General features: G+C 41.4%; 1 protein-coding gene across 1 annotated transcript in view; it reads right to left on the reverse strand.

The window, feature by feature from the left end:
• The window catches only part of nutf2 (nuclear transport factor 2), a 36015-nt gene extending 15654 nt beyond the window's left edge, over nt 1-20361 (reverse strand). Inside the window, exons 1-3 of the mRNA XM_084316813.1 lie at nt 20264-20361; nt 8962-9092; nt 10-81 (exon numbers count right to left, since the gene is read on the reverse strand). Of these exons, the coding sequence (XP_084172939.1) occupies nt 10-81; nt 8962-9069 (180 nt within the window). The 5' untranslated portion in view covers nt 9070-9092; nt 20264-20361. The remainder of the gene's footprint in view (nt 1-9; nt 82-8961; nt 9093-20263) is intronic.
• Between the last annotated feature and the right edge of the window lie 1068 nt (nt 20362-21429).

Consider the following 21429-nt stretch of genomic DNA (forward strand, 5'->3'; position numbering starts at 1 on the left):
CATACTCACAGAGAGTTTTTCCACAATTGCTGCTTTTCCCTGGAACTGCTGTCCCTCCCACGTAAGGCATGACGCATCGATCTGGAGAGGGAGAGAGACAGATGTTGATGAATTTGAAAAAGGTCTCTTAAATACTTCTCACCTCTTTTCTCTTCAAAACCACAGATTATTCAAGCCATTATTAAACCAGCTTCCCTCTGGGGAGGGTAGGGGAAAGGGTACAGGGACCTTTCAAACTCAATGAGTGAGTGGTACTGGTGGTAATGTATGACTTGGATTTTGTATGTTGGCTTTTTAAATCACATGGGTTGAAACAGGGTACAGACATCATTACAATAGTTTGCATTTGTAAATATTCTGTCCGCTTGGACTGGTTTCAGCCAGAGACGATACAATAAATTTTTATAACATCCAATATTCTATTTAGTTGTCAACAAGGGGCACACAAAAGTGCGCATGCCAAAGGCTCAACATGCTTTGAAGTATATAACAATGGCAAAACCATTGTTTATCTACCCTAAATGAAATCTTCAGCACCACCAAGCTGCTGACATAAAGCTCTTGTCCAAACATGGTTGATAAGACTTTGTTGAAAAACCGTTGGCTGTATTTAAAGGACACATTTACCATCACCCCTTTCCCCCTAGTCCGCAACCTCGGTGTCATCCTCGACCCCACCCTCTCATTCGACCCCCATGTCCGCAACATCGCCAAAATTAGACACTGCCTCTCCCCCCCTGCTGCTGAATCCCTCATACACGCCTTCATCTCCTCCCACATCGACTATTGCAACTCCCTCCTCACTGGCATCACCTCCCGCTCCCTCCATAAACTGCAGATGGTCAAATATTGTCGCCCGCCTCCTCACAAATACCCGGTCCCGGGGGCGGCTGGGTAGCACAGCGGACAAAGCGTTCGCCTACCACCGCAGAGACCCTGGGTTCAAATCCAGCTGTCGGTGGTACCTCCGGCTTGGTCAGTCGTCCCTACTAACACAATTGGCAGTGTTAGCGGGTGGGAAGCCGGTGGGGTATGTATCCTGGTCGTTGTAAACAGCGACTCCTACTGGTCGACAGTGTTAATTTTGGCAGCTATTTTAGTTTTAGTCTTAGTCATGTGTCAAGTGCTCCTTTTTCGTTTATCATATTTAGTCATCATTTATTTTTCGTTTAGTCAGTTGGTTTTAGTCAACTAAATGTCTGAGCATTTTAGTCTTAGTCAGTTTTTGTCTCAATTTTGTCTTTTTTGTTTTAGTCTAGATTTAGTTGACGAAAACGGATGACATTTTTGTCTATTTTTAGTTAACACTTTGTATGACACTCACGGCTTTTCTCTGGTTTACGCCCCGACCGTTGAATGCCACGGTCACGAGTATTCTCGGGTGTTTTTATTTTTTTATTTTTATTAGTGATCTGAAATCATATTGCATCAAGCGAGCCTACCGTTGGAGATCCAGGGACCGTCGGCGCTCAGATGTGAAAAAAGCGCCCCCTAACGTCTCCCAGATGGTAAATCACCCTTTTGGAATGGACTCAATGAAAGTGAATGGGAGAACGGATTTCTGACTCCACATTTTACTTCTCACTGATGCAGCCGGGGTCTACCAGAGTTCATTCTGGAGCCTCTGAGCCGCGCAGATCATGTGTTATACTGTACACACGATGGATCAATACATTTATCGATTTTTTCGAATGGCGATCGGAAATTGGAATAAACCATTTGGATACCATCTGACCTCAGGTAAGGAATCTATGTTATCAGTGTTAGGATAATCAGACTCGTTTTCACAGATATATAAGCGTTTATGTGCTATGTGATATCGATCATCTAGCGTTTATTTGAAAACGATTCATAAATAGGCCGACAAATGACAACGTTCTGGAATATTCCAGTAAAAGGAGATCATCATAGGCATGGGTTGTTTTTCCCCGGAAAACTGGTGATTTTCAAAATGCTATCAAGCGGAAATGAAGCGATAAAAATACAATCGGCCTTGCCAATGTTGACTGGAAAATTAGTCTTTGATAAGCGACGGGCAGATTAGACACATAGCCATAATTTAAAACATAGATTAGGCGATATTAACGTTAACATTGGCCGTGGATGGTGGCATTCAACGGGGTAAAAAGGAAAACACGGCCGGCACTGAAAGTGTTAATGGAAAAAAACTTGTCAGAAGTCAGAAATAGTCAACATGGAAAATTTTCTGATTTAAATTGCGTATTTATTTTTTAACCTAGGGGAATCTGAGTGGGCGGCAGAAGTGATACACAGGAAGTATATATGTTGGTGTAGACATGGTCCAATGTATTGTTGCTCCTACAGTATGTTGGTGTAGACATGGTCCAATGTATTGTTGCTCCTACAGTATATGTTGGTGTAGACATGGTCCAATGTATTGTTGCTCCTACAGTATACGTTGGTGTAGACATGGTCCAATGTATGCATCAAAGAGAGCATTACGCATGTGGTGACGTTGTTTCTGACCAGAGAGACGACGCTGAACTCTGTCTGTCTTCTGTTTGCTGCGTCTTTCCTTTCTCTCTGCCATGTCTGTCCTCTCTCTGCTGTGTCTGTCCTCTCTGTCATGTCTGTCCTCTCTCTCTCTGCTGTGTCTGGCAGCGGTTTATTCTATAACAGGATACTGTAAACTAAGTAAACAGAACACACAGTAGTACTAGTACACACTGATTGCAATCTGCTTGCATAAAACATTATATAAAATCACATTCTGAGGTCAGTGTTAAAGTGCCACATGGAATAGGTCTGGTTAGTGGTTAGAGTTAGAGGTGGTCTAGGTCTGGTTAAGGTAACCTAGGGGTAGTTAAGCATTCATTATAATTTATTATTATTATTTAGATAGATGGATGTAAAGGACTAGACCAACTCTTAACCCCTATCCGGACCTAGACCACCTCTAAGTCACAACCCTAACTTAGGGGTTAAAGTTAGAGGTGGTCTAGGTCTGGGATTAGAGTTAGAGGTGGTCTAGGTCTGGTTATACTGATCCGATACCAGTGCATACATAAAAAAAGAAAAGAAAAGTTATATTATATAAATTATAAAACTTTTTTTTCTTTTCTTTTTTACAGCTACTGTTTTATATATACAGTTTTTTAGTAATAACTAGAAAGTAATGGTATTTATTCAACAACAGGTGATTGTATAGATTAGTATTAGTATCATTAATTGACAACTAAGCTCAATGAGTTCACCCACGAAATGGTTGTTGGTACATTGGTTCCGCACGGATGTTACACATTGTTGCGCACTTCCTATCCAGGCTGCTCCGTTTAGGTTAGCTAGTAGCAGAGGCTCTGTTGTGATTTTTAATGCAAAATAAATATTCAACATTCTCTTTTGAGACTCCGCCTCAGACTCGTATCATTTGGCACTAAAAGCTAAACATTGTCACCGGTATGGCTGTCTGCATTATGTCATTAATTGTGTGCGAGAGGTCGATCAGTTAGCCACATTAGCGTGAGCTAGGTTAGCCACTAGTTAACGCGAGCTAGATGGAAATACAAACAATGTAACGTTACTGGTGAAAAAGTTATTTACCTTGGAATACTCCTTTGCCAACTTGCTGTACTTTGCTTGCAGGTCTGCAGCTGGATTATGAATAGTCCCAACTTTAGCCAAGGTAACGTTAAAGCTAAAACTAGCTTTTCAAATAGCTCTTCAGCTAATGCTAACAACATAGCTCCCCGTCACACTGCTCAACTCGGGACGATGGCATTAAGAAAAGTTATAATTATTTTGTCTCGTCTTGTTTTAGTCAACAATATCAACATACATGAAGAGAAATTTCGTCCTGGTTTTTGTAAATTACATTTGTGTCCTCAGTTGTGGTTAACGATATTTAATAAATTATTTAGTCTCGTTAGCGTCACATGGTATTCAATAACATGACGTCACGTCTCGTTGTCGTCAAGAAAAAAACCTTCTTGACGAATATCGTTCGTCATCAATTTAGTCAACAAAATTAACACTGCCAGTGGTCGAGGACCGGAGGGAACGGGTGGGGCGGTAAGGAAGAAGGAGATCAGTCAGGTAGGGGGGGGGGCAGGCTATGGAGGGCTTTGAAGGTGAGGAGTAATGTTTTGAAGTTGATGCGTTACTTGATCGGGAGTCAGTGGAGAGAGTGGAGGACAGGAGTGATGTGTTCACGGGACCGGGTATTTAAAAAAAATATTATAAATGTTTTCTCCCCCCTATTTTCTGTGTTTTTCTCGCATCCCAATTTAGTCGTTATGCCAATTCCCATCCTGGTCGTTGCGTGCATTTTCCCCCCACTTGCCGGCCTAGGGAGGGTTGAAGACTAGCACATGTCTCCTCCGATACATGTGGAGTCAGCCAGCCGCTTCTTTTCACCTGACAGCGAGGACTCTCACCGGGGGAGTGTAACGCGTGGGAGGATCACACTACCTCCCCCAGATCTTTTCCCTGCTGAACAGGCGCCCTGACCGACCTGTAGGAGTCGCTGTTTACAACGACCAGAATACCACCCCACCGGCTTCCCTCCCGCTGACTCTGCCAATTGAGCCAGATTGAGCCATCCTCTATGAATGTCCTGGCTGTAGCTTAGGGCGGGATCCACAAAGAATGGATTGCACAGTGCTAATTTTCAATCAATCAATCACCGCGCAGGTGATTGATTGATCGAACATTTTATTAACAGATTGCAGAATGGGCACAATACAGTACGGCTCAATACACACAATTGTTAAGGGGATGCAGACCAGAGAAAGACTTTCGTCTTGTTTACATCAGGGACCCCCATTTTCAATTCATAATGAATTGTAAGTAAGGGTGCAATTAGCACCGTGCAATCCATTCTTTGTGGATCCCGCCCTCAGTCTTCGTACTTGGGTTTTTTTTAAATTGTATTTTTGCCATTTTAGCTTCACGTTAGCTTCCTGACACGATGAGTGTGCACAGATGCAGATCCTAACTACCTAATTAGAGGCGGCAGTGGGGAGACCAGTGTTGGGCAAGTTACTCAGGAAGTGTAATTAGTTACTTCTTACTGATTACTCCTTTAAAAAGTAATCAAAATGTATCAAAAAAGTAATGTACAACCTGTTTAGCTTCTGTCTTGTTAGCTGTCCAGATGTCAGCTGCGGTGGAAACAAAGTCTACCTCAAGTGTGGCCTTCAAATTAGCTTCCATAAACTCATAGCATCTCTCGAAGTAGCCAGCAAACATCTCTCTCTGTTGGCAGCTTGACATTGTTCTTTGTGAATAGGTAACATCTCCTATATAGAATATACCCAGCGACAAGCTTCTTCAGACCTTCTGTTTGCCCTGATCTTAGACCCAGTTTTTGTTGTTTGCATTTTATGCGTCAACTCCGTCAAGTTTCATATTGTCAGATGATTCAAATGAACTCTTTGCTCCCCCCACATAGTTTACAACGTACAGCTATTGAACATGTAACGTTACACATCTTCCTGCTGCTTTTTGGCTAGTAGCCGACGTGATCTCGCTCTGACCTGCTCGCGCCCACATGTCATCTGCCAATTGCCGCATATAAACGTAATCTAATGTTATAGGCGTACAAAAAAAACACATTGCATTCTGACAATGATGTAACACAGTAACAGTGTTACTTGGATTAGTAACTGTAATATAATTAGACTACTAATTTGGAAATTGTAAAGCCCTTACTTTACGCGTTTCCCACAGGATTTTCAGAGACTATGGGGGGTGAACCTCCGACCCTCTAGGGGGGTCCATTTTAAAGTTAAATGCATCAATCTGGTGCACTTTGAGAGCAAAATAAAGAGGCTAGATCTATGATGAACTTTGTGCTCAAAACACAAAATCGGCTAGACTAGTGCTTCCCAATCCTCTCCCCGAAGCACCCCAGCCGTTCAATGCATTTGTTAAATTCCACCACCAGCACACCTCATTCAACTTAACTAGCCCTTTAGTTGACTCAGGTGTGCTGGTGGTGGAATTTAACAAATACATGGAACGGCTGGGGTGCTTCGAGGAGAGGATTGGGAACCACTGGACTACTAGAGAGCATACATTTGAGCCATCAAAGAAATTAAGCAAAAGTGGTTACCTGTGTTGAACTGGTTTATTTTTTTGAAAAAAAAAAATATATATAGTGGATTACTATTACGACTACTACCACTGCCAATACTACTGATACATCCCTATTGGCAAACTTTATATTTAAAAAAAAATACAATAAAAAATAAAAATCTTTTTTTGGTTCATTATACAACTGTGGCGGGCCGCAGTCTAGGTAATTAATGGGAAACCCTGGCGTTACGAAGTTACTGCCCAACACACTGGGACAGTGGCTCAGGAGGTAGAGCGGTCATCTGGTAATCAGAAGATTCTGGCCCCTCCCGGTTAGAATATGTTAGAATCGATTATAATCTAAATTAAAAAAATATATATATATATATTTCTTTTTTTTTGTGTATTGTTTTTATTGACCTATAGTCCATTCATGCTGAGTGAATCAGTTCCCCCAGCCACATTTATGTATTCAAATTTTTGGGGGGAATTAACTGATAGAAAATTAATCAAAAATTAATCTAATCTAATCGTCGTGGTCAAATGAAGAGATTTCATGATTAACATTTATGCACATGTATTGGGACTGCCCACCAGTTAAGGCATTCTGGGAAGATGTGTCCCAACAATTATCAATACTCGTATTTTGGAATATACCTGTACACCCCGCGGTATTGCTATTGAATGATGTTTTTGAGTTTGCAGTGAACCCACAACTAAAAAGATTGGTTTTATCGGGTATCACAGTAGCTAAAAAACTGATTGCATCACGTTGGTTTCAACCGGAAAAAATGTGCCGGAAAGTGTGGTTTCTTACATATCTTGATGTGATATATCAAGAAATATCAACAGCAAGAATTCTAGGGCTCAATGAATCCAAAATGTTAATGTGGTTAGAAGTGGTGGAGAGAATAAAAGCTAGCTTATAATGGTAGTGTCTGGTTAGGAGTGAGGGATAATGGAGGTACTATCCAAGAGGGGGTCCGGGAGGGGGGGATTTGAGCTGGAGCATATGTGTGTAGGGTTTTAGAAAATAGGTATTCGGGGTATATTATATACTAACATTTATATAATTGTAACTTCGCTGGATATACACGGTATACGGTTAAAATGTTATTATTGACTATTTTTGTTTTATCCTGTTTCTGTACTTGCATATATTTTAGCCACCTTTACTGAAAGTTTCATTATACATTGTGTGTTGAGTACTGACTTTTAATGAGTTTTGTTTTGCAATAATAAAAAAAATTAAAAAAAAAAAAAAAAAAAAAAGAGATTTCATGATGCATTGAATCGTTGCCTGAAGAATCGTAATCTAATCGAATCGTTGTGAGGTCGAATCGTTACACCCCTATATGTAACCCCTAAATGCTTCTGATGAGCAGGTTGGCACCTTGCATGGTTGCCTCCGCTGTTGGTGTGTGAGTGAATGGGTGAATGTGAGGTGTAAGTTGTAAAGCACTTTGGATAAAAGCGCTATATAAATGCAGTCCATTTAATTACACTACATGATTATTTGCGTTTGGTTCTGTATTTACTTTCAATTGGGTGGCTAAACGTGAACTTACCAAGCACAGGGCTAATGTTAGCTCTGGCCAGCTACCACCTGTAACATTAGATAGCTGGCCGGCTAACCAGCAAACCGTTATCCATCTGTCCATCATTTATGTTAACTTGTTTTCACTGATTCATTCCGATACATTCAACAACAGTAATATGAATCTTATTCTGTCATGTTGAATTGCGATGTTTGATCCGTCACTCTGAACTATGTGGTCTGTGTGTCAAGCGCATGCACACTGTGAGCAATCTCATTGGCTAGTGAGTGTGAAAATCTGCAAAGACCTGCTTATGGTCAGTTTCAGGGCGCCTTCGTGTACGCTGTGACCTGCTGGGGCAGCGGACTGAGAGCGGGGGACGCAAACAGGCTGGAAAAGCTGGTCAGGAAGGTCAGTAACGCGGTTGGGGTGGAGCTGGACTCTTGCGGTGGTGTCAGAGAGGAGGAGCCTTGCTAAGCTCCACGCCATCATGGACAACCCCTCTCACCTTTATAACGCATCACTGTGCCTCACTGCATCACTGAGCACCGGGTACAGTACAATCTAGCATAATCTTCCTGGACTTTTACTTTTAAATTTTACACTTACTGTACATTTTACTGTATATTTTTGGCTGTATATTTAGAATGTATATACATATCAGAATGTATATCCCGGACCGTATTTTATTCTTTATTCTTATTCGTGACTTTTGTTTTTGACTACCTAAATGTTTACTGTTTACTGTGAGCGATCTGTAGTGCTGAATTTCCCTCTGGATACAAATAAAGTATTTCTATTCTATTCTATTTCAAATAGCTAAATTAACGTTCATACAAACTGGTAATATTCTAAAACTTTTCAGCATACAGTTTAAGAGGGGTTGGATCTGCGTCGCTGAATAGTCGGTATTAGAATCAGACAATTTTGTATGAGATTATTATCAGCCTCAAAAACCCAGAGGGACGATTTGTTTAGTCAAACAATGAACCAGCAACACTTGACAAAAGTTTTTATTTTTATTTTTTTTAAAGCAACATGGTGGTTATTAGGAACAAAATGTGCTGGATTTAACAGATTTAAAGTTTCCTTTATGTTACTCTTTCACCAAAAGGCTTAGTATAAAAATATATTTTTAAAGAATTTTATTAAAAAAATGACCTTGTATTGTATAGATTGTTATGTATTGTTGTTTACAAATCTACTATAGTTGAGGAGATGGGGAAACAAGCACATCAAGTCAAGTCAAGTCAAGAGTTTATTTGTCACTCCATACAAGTATACAGTGAAATAAGTTTTTTCTGAATGTATTTACATTTTAAAAAGCTGTGACGATAAAATAATCAGAATCTGAAATTGTCTACTTGTCTGGCTCTGCCACACTCACATATATTGCTCCGAGCTGTGTTCGGTCGTTGTCAAACAGGTGGTAGTAGTGTTGCACAAAGCTGGATCCTATCTGCTCCCACATTGGCTTGGGCTGCTGCTCCCCCATTCTGAATCACCCAGCAACACACACTGGGGAGAGAGGGGGAGAACACACACTTTTAAACTTTGCACACAATGCAAACACAACACACAGGCAGGTGTGGTTTGTGGAGCTCCACACCTATCCTCCTTTTTCTTTTCTTTTCACGTTTTTAACTATTATCTGAAGTTTTTCAACAAACTCAAAGAAAGAAAGATGTCATGGGACTCCGAAAGCGAGATTCAACCAACAGGTGCATGTGGTTTTATAACATCTTGCCAAAAGGACTACAGTTGTGAATTAGCCAGCTGGCTAAAACTGGCACATTTACAGTCATGTTGATTAATGTGTACCGTCCTTTTAAAATAAACTGAAACAGAAGTCTGTGTGTCAGTGTGTCTATCCGGAGCTCATCTCACCAACTACACGGCTGTGGTGGATGAAACTTGGCACATAGGCCGACAGCAGGCCGACAGCATGGAATCTGGAAGTATTTTATTGGAATGAATTCCCATCATCGTCCATTCAAATAGATATTCAGTATAAAGCTACACCTTTTGAACACAAAATGGCGATTGATTGAACATTTGATTAACAGATTGCAGAATGGGTACAATACAGTACAGCTCAATACACACAATTGTTAAGGTGATGCAGACCAGAGAAAGACTTTCGTCTTGTTTAGGGATGCCCCGATCGATCGGCCAGCGATCGGTATCGGCCGATATTCAGTATAAATATGAGATCGGTGAATTCCGATAATGCTTCATTTTCGCAGATTGTGAAAACCGATCGAAGACACGCGCGGAAAACATGATCCAATTCTCAGCGGAGTTCTCACTCGCTGACTTCTCTCTCAGGCACACAGCTGCTGCTGCAGCGCACTGCCCCTCCCCCTCCCCCTCCCAGACCAGTCATGTCAACAAGCTCCGGCAATAGTCTAGTCTAGTGCATGAGACATCCGTGAGCTAACGTTAGCTACCTAGCTAACGTTACTGTTTAAACAAAATTACCCAGTCAACTATTCACTTTTAGTTTAATACATGAGGCATTGTCTAACGTTATCTAGCTGGCTACTGGCTAGCTACTGATAGCTCCTGATATCAACAAATGCTCCGGCAATAGTCGAGTGCATGAGACCTCCGTTAGCTAGGTAGCTAACGTTAGCTCACATTAGCTCACTGTTTAAACGAAATGACCCAGTAAACTAAATAGTTCACTTTAGTTTAATACATGAGGCGTTGTCTAACGTCATCTAGCCGGCTAGCAGTAGCTACAGATAGCTCCTGATATCAATGTCTTATAACATAATTGACATTCGTTGAATGTGATTTGACCAAAGCAGAGTATGCACACAGACAGTGGAGCAGCTGTTTGCAGATAGCGAGCATTTTGACTTGTTGCGTGGTGGCGATGTCTCGCAGATAATACAACTACAAGTATAATTATATAATATATATATTTTATAAGAAAAATATATATAAATATTATATAATTTTTTTTATCCACTTTTTCTCCCTTTTTCTCCTAATTCTCCTTTTTCTCCCATCCCAATTTCTTATTTCCAATTCTTCCCTCCCGTCTTGAACGTTGCTAGACTATGCCTCCCACTGGTCGGCTGTAGTGAGGATAGAAGCCTTGCATCACGTGTCCCCTCCGGTACACAAGGAGGCAGCCTGTCGCATCTTTTCACTGCAACAGCTTGAACTCTCAGTGGCGAGGAGTAACGCGTGGGAGGCTCACGCTGCCCCCAATACTTCCTGTTTCTGTTGTACCGGCGTCACCCAACCGACCTGTAGGAGTCGCTGTCCACAACGTCCAATCCCCACCCACCGGCTTTCCCACCCTCTAACACTGCCAATTGTGTTAGTATGACGGCCGGCCAAGCCGGTAGCAACGCCAAGAGCTGGGCTCGATACCAGCCTCTCCTGCGTTAGTGGCGAGTGCCTTGCCCACTGCGCCACCCAGCCGCCCATATATTATATATTTTTTTAAAAATACAAAATTTATAAAACCAAAAACAATCGGTATCGGCAGTGTATCGGCCGATATGGCTCATAGACGATTGGTATCGGTGGCAAAAAACGTGATCGGGGCATCCCTAGTCTTGTTTACATCAGGGTCCCCCGATACTACACAGGTTCGTAGCCCCTTCCGTGACTGCAATGTGCAAGCCAGGGGCTTTTGAATACGCAGTCACTCGCAACTCCATAGTAGCCAGTAGGGCTGGGCGATATGACGATATTATATAAATATCGGGTACAGTTCATTAACGATACACTTTTTTAACGTATCGTGGATATCGTGATGTTTTGCCCAAGAGGATTGTGTCGCGTCAATCTGGTCCACCCCGTTCAAACTTTTGAACAACGCCGCTCCCACACACACACTACTGCATCAAAGTTAGTACTTGTTATGATTAACAAAGGCATTCGTTTTGTGGCATCAACATTATATAGTTACACGTTATATAGTTACACATCAGCGTATTTACCCAAACATAGCAACGTCCGATGACGACATAGATAGCAAGCGTAACTGTTCATATCTCAGTCCGTGCCGAGTTGTGCGTGCCCATTCTGCGGTCTGTTAATAAAGTTTTCAATCAGACGGATGTATTGAAAGGCTTTTATTATAACATGCGTTGCAGTAAAATCATTATGCCTCGTTGTCATGCTGCGGTGCGCTAGTAATCACTCGTCGGCTGCGGTGAGCTGTTGTTGTTGTCGTTGAGCTGAGCTCTCGTTAAAATCAAGGAGGGCATTCAGGAAGTAAAAAAAGAATAGCGCTGCTTGCCGATTGGTGCTAAGAACAGCAGGGCGGGTACAAGCGGTGTGACGTAATTGGCAGACTCGACTGTCAATCAAAATTATTGTGTTGCCGGCTGAATGATTGAATGAATGAACGTTATTAACGATTGCAGAATGGGTACAATACAGTACAGCTCAATACAACAACAGTGGACTGACTGGAGGATGAAGACCAGAAAAAGACTTTCGGCTTTTTTACATAAGGGTCCTCCATTTTCAATTCATCAAAACATTTAGAGACATACAAATATACAGTAGTTTCATAAAAATGCTAAAATCCTATTGATTGATTGATTTAAAACTTTATTAACATATTGCAGAATGGGTACAGTACAGCTCAATACATACAATTGTTAAGGGGATGCAGACCAGCGAAAGACTTTCGTCTTGTTTACATCAGGGTCCCCCATTTTCAATTCATCATATTTCATATCTAAATCATATAATATCTCATTGCTAAATATATGCAATATATAATCTAATAATCCAATAATCTAAATCTAATATATAATATAAAAATGCTAAATGCATGGGTATTTTATTTTGTCTTTAATGTTAGCTTGCAAACTCAAATACTGTCTTGGTAAGCCTCATAATGAATTGTTTGGGGAAAAAAAGAAAAACATCGTGATGCGTATCGTGTATCGCCGAAAGGTCAGAAAATATCGTGATATCATATTTAGGCCATATCGCCCAGCCCTAGTAGCCAGGCTAATTTGGACCTCCAAGCACTGCTTAAAAGCTCGGGGTGGGTCCGAAATATATCAGATATAAATTTCAAAAGGTACCCAGCGTTCAATTAGGGTTTCACACACACATACGGCAGGGTTTGAAAGCTCGGAGTTGCTAATAAACATTTTAAATCATTTTTATAAAACGAGTGGTACTCACAGAGAGCGCAGTGATTGCTGGACGCACCAGGCATGTCACAAAAGCAGTAGAAGAAGAAGCCATTTTGCCAAGGCTCGCTCTGTGAGTACCACTCGTTTTATAAAAATGATTTAAAATGTTTATTAGCCGTACCCTGCCGTATGTGTGTGTGAAACCCTGGGTACTAGGGATGCACCGAATGGGAAATTCTTGGCCGAAACCGATACCGAAAATAGGAAACAGTTGGCCGAAAACCGAATGCCGAAAGGCCGAAAATGATAGAATAGATTTTTTTTTACCAATGTTGTTCAGCTATCTGATTATGGAAAAATATATGATTATGGCAAAACTTAACTTAAATAATAAATAATCACTATTATGGGTCTTTTTGTATCACAAACAGTACTGTATTTGCAAATCTGGTATGTCATAAATGTATAGATGTAGCAGTACTGTCTATCTGTATGTCATATATGTCCTGATTAATTGAAAATGGGGGACCCTGATGTAAACAAGACGAAAGTCTTTCTCTGGTCTGCATCCCCTTAACAATTGTGTGTATTGAGCTGTACTGTATTGTACCCATTCTGCAATCTGTTAATAAAGTTTTCAATCAATCAATCAGAGAGAGATAGAGAGAGAGAGAGGCGGACATCTGTGCTCTACTGAGCGCACCTTTCTAGTCCCCAGATGAGCGCGCTCTCTCGACTTTGGCACAGTAGACGCGCGACAGACAGCGTCAATGTGAGAAACACAATCCCTCCCCCTCTCGCTCTGAATAATATGCATATTAGATCACTCAGTGATTAACCGCGACGGGCATATAGTAAATAAGGATAAAGCATGTTAAAGACGCATTTATTGGACTCGTTGCGCGCGTAGTTTACATAGAAACAGCGCGACTCCCGAGTCCCAAGAGGAGGACTGAAGAGCTCACAGCGCGCATGTAATGACTGAATCCGCGTTTTGATGACATCATCACAACAACACGCGTTAGGTTACAGGTTGTTTCGGTGATATATTTTCGGTGAAAAAACTATTTCGGCCGAAAGCCGAAAGGCCATTTTTGGCCATTTTCGCCCGAAAACTTTCGGTGGCCGAAATTTCGGTGCATCCCTACTGGGTACCTTTGAAATTTATATCCGATATATTTCGGACCCACCCCGAGCTTTTAAGCAGTGTTTGGTGGTCCAAATTAGCCTGGCTGCTATGGAGCTGCGAGTGGCTGCGTATTCAAAAGCCCCTGGCTTAATCGCAGTCACGGAAGGGGCTAACAGGTTCGCTGCTCAGAGCTCTCTGGCCTGTTTACAACATGGACATGTCATAATGAACCTTTGTCGTTGATCTAGCTATGCATTAAACATTTATGAATCATTATTTGAAATAAGTCCACAACCCCATTCATATCTCATGAACTGTTTGTCCCAGAGACACAGTACAGACTACTACTTTCATTAGTTAAGGTTAACCACTGAAATGACAAATTACCTGTGACTGCATTGGGCTACATAGTTCGCTTTTGCTATAAATAACAACATTAAGGCTTTGATTATGGATTTTGCCCTGTCAATATCTAAATGCAGAGGTTGCTTTGTGTAACGCTAAATATGTTGCAGTGATTTTGCGTTCCCAGATCTGCTACTAGTAATGGACTGTTATCCAGATTTAACGTTAAATAATGTATGTACTCTATGCCTTGTGGTGCACAATTCTCACACAAAGGTGCTGTTTAATCCATATCTATGATGGACTAAACTAAATCTGTAATGCGCCCAAACAGCAGACTTAACCTCTTCCACCCGACGGGGCCGGTCCCAAAATGACATCACGTCATAAATCAAGCTCTCTACACAACAAAATTTGCGTTTTTTGTCAAACGTATTCAAGTATAAACATCATAACCATGTCACAACAGCAGTTATAATGTATATTATCATCAATACATTAGTTTACCAATAGGTTAAAGTAGAGCTGGGCGATAAAACGATAACGATAACCATCGCAATAAATTATTTCCTCGAAATAAACATGAAACGTGGTCGCAAAGTTTCGATATATCGATTTTCCAAGCTTGGATATGAGCACACGCACTAACAACCAATCAGTGAAGGAGATGGCCGATAGCGAAGGAGACCCGCGCTGCACCTCTGGGTAGAGAGGTAGGACTCCAGTAGTAAACAAGGCTGGCTAGGATAATTAGCTTGCACGCCGCTATTTTATAGTTTACGTGCCGAGTGGGTGTGTGGCGTGAATTCTGAGGCCACGCAGGGAGCGAAATTAACAAATTTTTTTTTATTTTTTTTAATAAAATATATATATTATATAATCATACTTGTAGTTGTATTATCTGCGAGACATCGCCACCACGCAACAAGTCAAAATGCTCGCTATCTGCAAACAGCTCCACTGTCTGTGTGTATACTCGAGTAGCCTCCAGCTCCAGCAAGGATTCTCCGGCGCTGCAGCTGGACCCTACTGGAGCTAACGTGTACTAGGTAGCTACCTATCCAACGGAGGTATTATGCACTACTAGACTTGCTGGAGCATTTGTTGATATCGGGAGCCATCAGTAGCTAGCCGGCTAGATAACGGACAATGCCTCAGTATTAAACTAAAAGTGAATAGTTGACTGGGTCATTTTGTAATGGTAGCTAACGTTAGAGCAGTCAGCAGACTGCCCGGCCCGACTCTAGCCTCTCTGTTTACATGGGGTTGGGAGGGGCTGGAGGAGGGAGGAGCAGCGCGTTGCATGTCTGTGTGCTTGAGACAGCGAGTGAGAACTCCGCTAAGAATTGGATCATGTTCGATCGGTTTTCACATGACTATTCCGTTGCCCGCCATATGGCTGACAGACCTCTCAGTCCCACCCGCCAAACGTAAAATCTGCCCGCAAATGGCGCTTGGCGGGCTTTAATTTCGCTCCCTGAGGCCATGGTTAGAGTAGTGTGGGGTATGCGGTGGACATCGTTGCAATGTATTGGGGCGGAACAGAGTATTTTAGGGTGATATTTAGTACATTGGAAACAAGGCTGGCTAGGATAATTAGCTTGCACGCCGCTATTTTATAGTTTACGTGCCGAGTGGGTGTGTGGCGTGAATTCTGAGGCCACGGTTAGAGTAGTGTGGGGTATGCGGTGGACGTCGTTGCAATGTATTGGGGCTGAACGGAGTATTTTAGGGTGATAGTTAGTACATTGTCATGGGATACACCACTTGCTCTGGCTAACTGCTAACGTGCGCGGACTGATGACGACATCAACTCGAGACATTCGCAGCAGCAAAACAAGTCTATTAATAGCCCGTCTATCGGCGCCGGGCATAAGAAGTTAATTAAACTTGATAGAAATTATATTGACGATAATTATCGATATCGAGTTATATGAAAATTGTATAATTTTATCGCGATAACGTTTTTGGCCATATCGCCCAGCCCTAGGTTAAAGTGTTAGATAGATTTTAGTTTTCGTTTTTTTGTTGTTTTGATCGCGAAAGTCCGCCATGCCATCCCATTGCCGTTGTGTCCTTGGGCAAGACACTTAACCTACTTGCCTCGTATGAATGTGTATGCATGTGAATGAATGTTGGTGGTGGTCGGAGGGGCCGTAGGCGAAGATTATTCGCCACGCTTCCGTGAGTCTGCCTCAGGGCAGCTCTGGCTGCAATTGTAGCTTACCACCACCGGTATGACTGTGTATGGACGAATAATGGACTCTGAAGCGCTCTGGGTGTCATGAAGAGCGCTATATAAATCCAAGCCATTATTATTATTATTTATAAGCCTGCTATTCTATATTCTATAATAATATTTCAAATAGCATTGGTCTGGATGGGAGAATTCAGTACTGTATCTACACAGGGTATCTGCAGGTTTAGCCCAGTCAGATTTAATGCTTTTTTAAGACTTTTTAATGCCACTCAGAATTAAATTTAATACCAATTTCACAATAACAAAATGACAAAAACGACACCAATTAGTTTAAGTTTAGGTACACATTGGTCCAAAGATGTTTATTAAAACATAACTTGGAAACTTAAAAATCTTGAACTTAAAGGAGTAACTGGATTGGATGAATTTCAACAAAGGGGTGACCAAACATAAATAGCAAATATAGCTATACAAAATATACCAGGGGCCAAGCAGCAAGTGCAACAGCCACTGTCAGAACACATAACTATTACCACCCTCCCCAGGGTATCAAAAAAGTCAACCAACAAACAAGATTCTTGTGCCGGATCTCCTCTCTGGTAAACAAGAATACCCTGAAGACTCTAACAGGAGCACTCATTCAAGGGTACTACGACTATGCTTGCACCTCATGGTACCAAAGCACCTCAAAGGCCCTAAAAACAAGATTACAAACATCACAAAACAAACTGGTCAGACTACTGCTTAACCTCACTCCTAAAACCCACTTTACCCCTGCCCACATTCAAAACCGCTCTAAAAGAGCACCTACGGGAGGCTGCAATTAGAAACTGGGCACCGTACATTTCCAGCCCCCCCCCCCCCCCCCTAATGTACAGTCTCCTCCCCATCATATGTATATATTTTCTGTTAGGATCTCTGGGTAACAGTACTGTATATTTGCATATCGTATATGTCACAATTGTAACACTACAGTACTATATAGTATACCTGTATGTCATGTATGTCCCTATGCCATAAATGTCATGATGTCATGTATGTTGAGTATGTCATAAATGTCATGTCACTATAATTGAAAATGGGGGACCCTGATGTAAACAAGACACACGTATTGTACCCATTCTACAATCTGTTAAATAAAGTTTTCATTCATTCATCCAGTTGTTTTGTTTTTGTGGTTTTGGTTGAATGAATGAATACTTTGTTTAACAGATTGCAGAATGGGTACAATACAGTACGGCTCAATACACACAATTGTTAAGGGGATGCAGACCAGAGAAAGACGTTTGTCTTGTTTACATCAGGGTCCCCCATTTTCAATTTATCAGGACATTTATGACATACTCAACATGCATGACATTTATGGCATAGGGACATACAGGTATATAGTACTGTACCGTTACATTTGTGACATATACGATATGCAAATATACAGTACTGTTACCCATAGATCCTAACATACATGGGAGGATACTGTACGTCATTAGGAGGGGGTGGGTGGGAGGAAAAAATACATAGTGGGTGAAGCTCTCATCGAACATAAACACAAACGTGTCCTTGTTTACATCCGTGAATAGATTATTTTCAAGTTAAGACCTCAGCTTCAAGCTTTGGCATGGAGCCGAATGTTATCCGGACTTCTGTTGGTGCAGATGTTATAGTCCTACCTGAGATGGCGCAGCTGGTGTGGAGGCAGGGGCCGAAAATAAATGCGAAATAGTAGTTTGCAGGCGGTTTTTGCAGAGCGCTCAGCATGTGCGACGCGACTGCTCCTTTTTTTTGTTGCAGCGGGGCTTGTAATGGTCTTTGACTGGGACCAACCATCGCGCAAACAGTGGATTGTCGAGCCAGTTCTCGTTAAATTGGCACTTTCCCATATTAACGAGTGCAAATGCTAAACTAAACTAAACGTAACGTTAGTGTTATCGCTTCGCCTTGCTAACGTTAGCTAGACTCCGTTGCTGAAATGGTTCCCCGGCCAACACATTACACAAGGAGTTGTGTTGGTTCCGCCCCATTCCGGTCTGCGTGATTCTACAACACGGTCAATGAAAAGTCAAACTTTATCTCCCGTTAACCGTTTCCCCCCAGATTTCATAATAAAACATAAGATGACATGGCATTTTATCTTTCCTTTCTATGGCATTTTTAAGACCTCTGAAAATGGATTTAAGACATTTTAAGACAAACTAAGGCCTTAATTATTGATAAACAAATTTAAGACCTTTTAAGACTTTTTAAGGATCCGCGGACACCCTGCTACAAAACCTTCTGTTTAATAATCTTCCCTTTATTAATTTCCTTAAGATTTTTTGTACACGTGATCTCAAGAAGGTACTGAACGAGATCAGTGGCAGTTTTTCATGTCTGGTCATTTTTAGCATGGTGTTATTCACTGTCAAAGATGCAAAGAAAAATCATAATTAATATTCTCCTTTGTTTCATCACAATTTAAGCAAGCCTAGTAATAGACACAATATTTCTGACACTGGGAATACATTCACTGAGGTCCATAGATGTCCCTAGATACCAAGAACATGCAAATGGACCTTGTAGAAGTGGAGCAATATTCCATTTACTTAGGTATGTATTTTAGGCGAATTTTCTGAAAATAGGGATCCAGGCTTAAGAGGTTAAACAATGCTGGAAAATATCATGTGATATAGCTCACTATGATGGTTAAATGTAGCGAATAATCCAGAGTTTACAGCAGTTTTCTGTTATGTGCACTCCATATACTGTCCGGGCCGGGCCTATTTTCGTTCCGTCAACATTACGTTAGAAAAATCTATTTGACATTTGTGAATCGATTCAGAATAGTCTGCCATCTAAGAAACAATTGTTTCCCCACCCCTATCTAATAGTGTATAACAGTGTAATATTGTATAAGTGTAATAGTATACTACAAGTGTAATAATGTCATAGTGTGGACTGGAGTGGACATTTGTGCTCTTCTGAGCGCACCTTTCTAGTTGAGGGGCGTCTGTCTGGTAAAACATGGGCCTAACAGTGTGCGGGTGGAACGAGAACTGGGGTGTGGCAGCCAACGCCTGGGCATTAATCTGGATGACAAAACATACACAACACAATGGCAATGGTATATACGGTATATATATTGCTTAATTTGAGACTGGAGTGTGAAAGAAGGAGAGAAGAAAAAAGTATTTCCCATGTAAACATGAGTTAGACCTGGCACTAGTTGGCTACAAGTGTTTTGATCTAGAGAGGCTACAACTCGTGTTGCTGCTGCGATGCCCAACAACTAGACACTTGGTGACACAAGCACAGGTCATGTGCTCCCAACTGCTGCACCCATCGTGCGAGAACTTTCTGCAGGGTTTGCACATTCGTTGTTTTTTAGCTCCACAACGGGTCGGTGGTCTGTATGAAGGAGGGTAAAACAAGTCAAAGTGTAAAACGATAGCCCCCCACACACGCCATCATCCTGTGTGATCTGGGAGAGAGAGAGGACGAGACTAGCTAACACAGCACTGTTAGCCGGCATGCTAACAGAACTAGCTAGCTACCATTAGCTAACCCAACATTGTGGTTATATTCAGGCGAGGCCAGGAGGAAAACATGCCAGTATGCTAACGGAATACAGAGATACGTCATATTTCCAGTCGCTAGTTTATTGCTTAACTAGAGAGTGTGTGTTTTGCACTGTGTTCTAAAAATACCCCCCCCCCTGCTCTCTTAGTGTTGATGTCTCCCCTCGCAGTTCTGCCTGGGCCCGTTCAACCAGCGTCCATCCACGGCCAGTCGGCCACCGACTGTCAAGCTGCTTCTACTCTGTACACTGCTAGTTGAAATGTCAAAGGGAAACATTGCCGTTTCATTGCTAATATATGCCCATTCAACCATAACATTAAAATGTATTATCCTAAGAACTTACCGAGAACCTAAACCGTGGCCGGCTGCTTCGTTATATGGGCGATTAGACAGCTCCCACCAGTATCTGCTCCTGTCGGGCGCACGCTCACAACAGTCATATGCCCCGTTGGCTTATGGGAACAGTAGTCTTTTTTACATCTAAAAAAGCTTGACAGGTCATATGGCAGCTGTTGGTTTGGCTTCTTTGACAACATTCTGAAGTAACTATAGTTTAAAGGCCTACTCCGTAATCCAAAGGTTAAGAAATGGGTACACCGCCCATATGTTTTCATTCTCTAGTTGATTGATCTCAGCTTTTGATACCACGACTGACACTAGAGTTCTTAATTGTATTTTCTGTATTTTGTGGCCATAAAAAGTTTGCTTATATTGGCAATGTTCGTAAACATTGGAGTAAAAGAGATATATTCCAGTTTAAAGGTCCCATATTGTGAAGAAAAAAAACTTTTCAGTGCTTGTGTACATACATTTGGGTCTCTGATGGGCTTTTGCACCCAGCCCATATTCATAAACTGTGCCTTTAAACAAGTAATTTGGAATTCTGTCTTTATGTGATGTCACACAAAAAAGCTCATTGCAATGCATGGTCCTGACTCGTGTGTGCATGTGAAAAACGTGCATGTACAAAATCGTGGCTTGTTCATAAACTGTATGTAAACTTAAAAATATATATATATATATATGTTTGACAACATTTTCAACAGTATGTTTGATATCATATTGCTAGATCTTGAGTCATATTTGATTTTTAACACCTAGTTTGACAGTTTGATCTGAATTCCGTTCGATGGTACAGGTTCGTACAGCATTGCTAGATATACAATGAGTTTATTTCAGCAAAAATCATCAAATACATGTTTAGGGGATCTAAAATACCTATTTAACTTCTTGAAAAGGAGTATAATATGTAATGTTTAAAAAGTTCCAAATTGCGCATTTTCCATTTACAGATCAAATTCTTCAACCCTTCAAGAATGTATGTTGCTATATGCTAACCCTAACCCCCATTGATCTAGTCAAAATCAATGTGTATTATGTATTAACCCTTTCACTACCAAATGGTTAACCCTTTCACTGCGACAATACAGAAGGTTAAACCTTTCACTGCCACACGACAAAGGGTTAACCCTTTCACTACCACACTTACAGTTTTTCACGATTGCTAAA

Source organism: Notolepis coatsorum (assembly GCF_963971535.1).
Source record: "Notolepis coatsorum genome assembly, chromosome: 6".
NCBI lineage: Eukaryota > Metazoa > Chordata > Actinopteri > Aulopiformes > Paralepididae > Notolepis > Notolepis coatsorum.